This window comes from Branchiostoma floridae, chromosome 7 (genome assembly GCF_000003815.2).
Source record: "Branchiostoma floridae strain S238N-H82 chromosome 7, Bfl_VNyyK, whole genome shotgun sequence".
NCBI lineage: Eukaryota > Metazoa > Chordata > Leptocardii > Amphioxiformes > Branchiostomatidae > Branchiostoma > Branchiostoma floridae.
Window position 1 is genome coordinate 12006698 of NC_049985.1, and position 912 is coordinate 12007609.

The window sequence follows — 912 nt, forward strand, 5'->3', positions numbered from 1 at the left end:
AGTGAGTTTGAAGCAGCCGCTAGCTGTTCTCTCGTGCGGTAACCATGCCCACCCACTGTTAGTCTGAGGGAATACACTCAAATATAACGTAGCTGATGAAGTCCAGCGGGCCAGTTTGAGCCTATACCACCAAGTGGGGATTTCCGGCGAAAATCAAACCCACCTTCTTTATTGACATATACACAAAGCTTGACTAAGATCAGGTAACATTGTTCACATGGGAGTCGTTCAAGTTCAAAAATAAAGTTCTTTCACATCGCCATTAAACTGACTGGAATTGCCGTTGGGATTTCAAAAATCATATTAATGAATGACAGTGCGACTAACATTACGTTGTTTTCTCTCCCATATGGTTTCAGAGGCCTTATGGGGAACAGGTTGCAGACATTAGATGGTGGGGGGATCTGCCATGACGCACCTTCCATCAGATGGCTGTAAGAAATGTTATATGTACTGTTGTATAGATACTGTAAAATATTTAGTACAGAGTGTTAGTACTTCAACCAACGTAAAGTATCTGTCAGACATGCCGACCTTGACTGTCCGACCTTCTCCATACCATGGTTGGAAGCTAACCGTGAGATACTAGAAAGGTCATGAGCTTATATTTGGTCAGGAGTTGGTCAGCGAGGTTGTCTGGTAGTCTTTCAAAATTTTGAAAATTTGATAAGTCGAAAGTCATATATTTTGTTTTGGTGCGATCAGGGGTGAGAACTGAAGGTAAGATAGGTAACATTCCAGCCTACTCTCTCTCGAACGATGACATTGATTGGGGAGTGGTCGAAAGCAAAGCCGTGGGAAAGTCCTGAGAGTGTCACGGGGGCTCTACGAGCAAAATAATCTACACAATTGCATCCATACTTGTACATCAAACACTACAGTAAGTATACCTATATATCATCAATGACAACG

The 912-nt window shown here is 42.4% G+C and overlaps 1 protein-coding gene across 1 annotated transcript in view; it reads left to right on the forward strand.

Moving 5' to 3' along the window:
• LOC118419776 (relaxin receptor 1-like) overlaps positions 1–912 on the forward strand; it is a gene marked incomplete in the record, with an annotated part of 17256 nt that overhangs the window by 11569 nt on the left and 4775 nt on the right. The window contains 1 exon segment of the mRNA XM_035826365.1: positions 360–434. Within this exon segment, the coding sequence (XP_035682258.1) occupies positions 360–434 (75 nt within the window).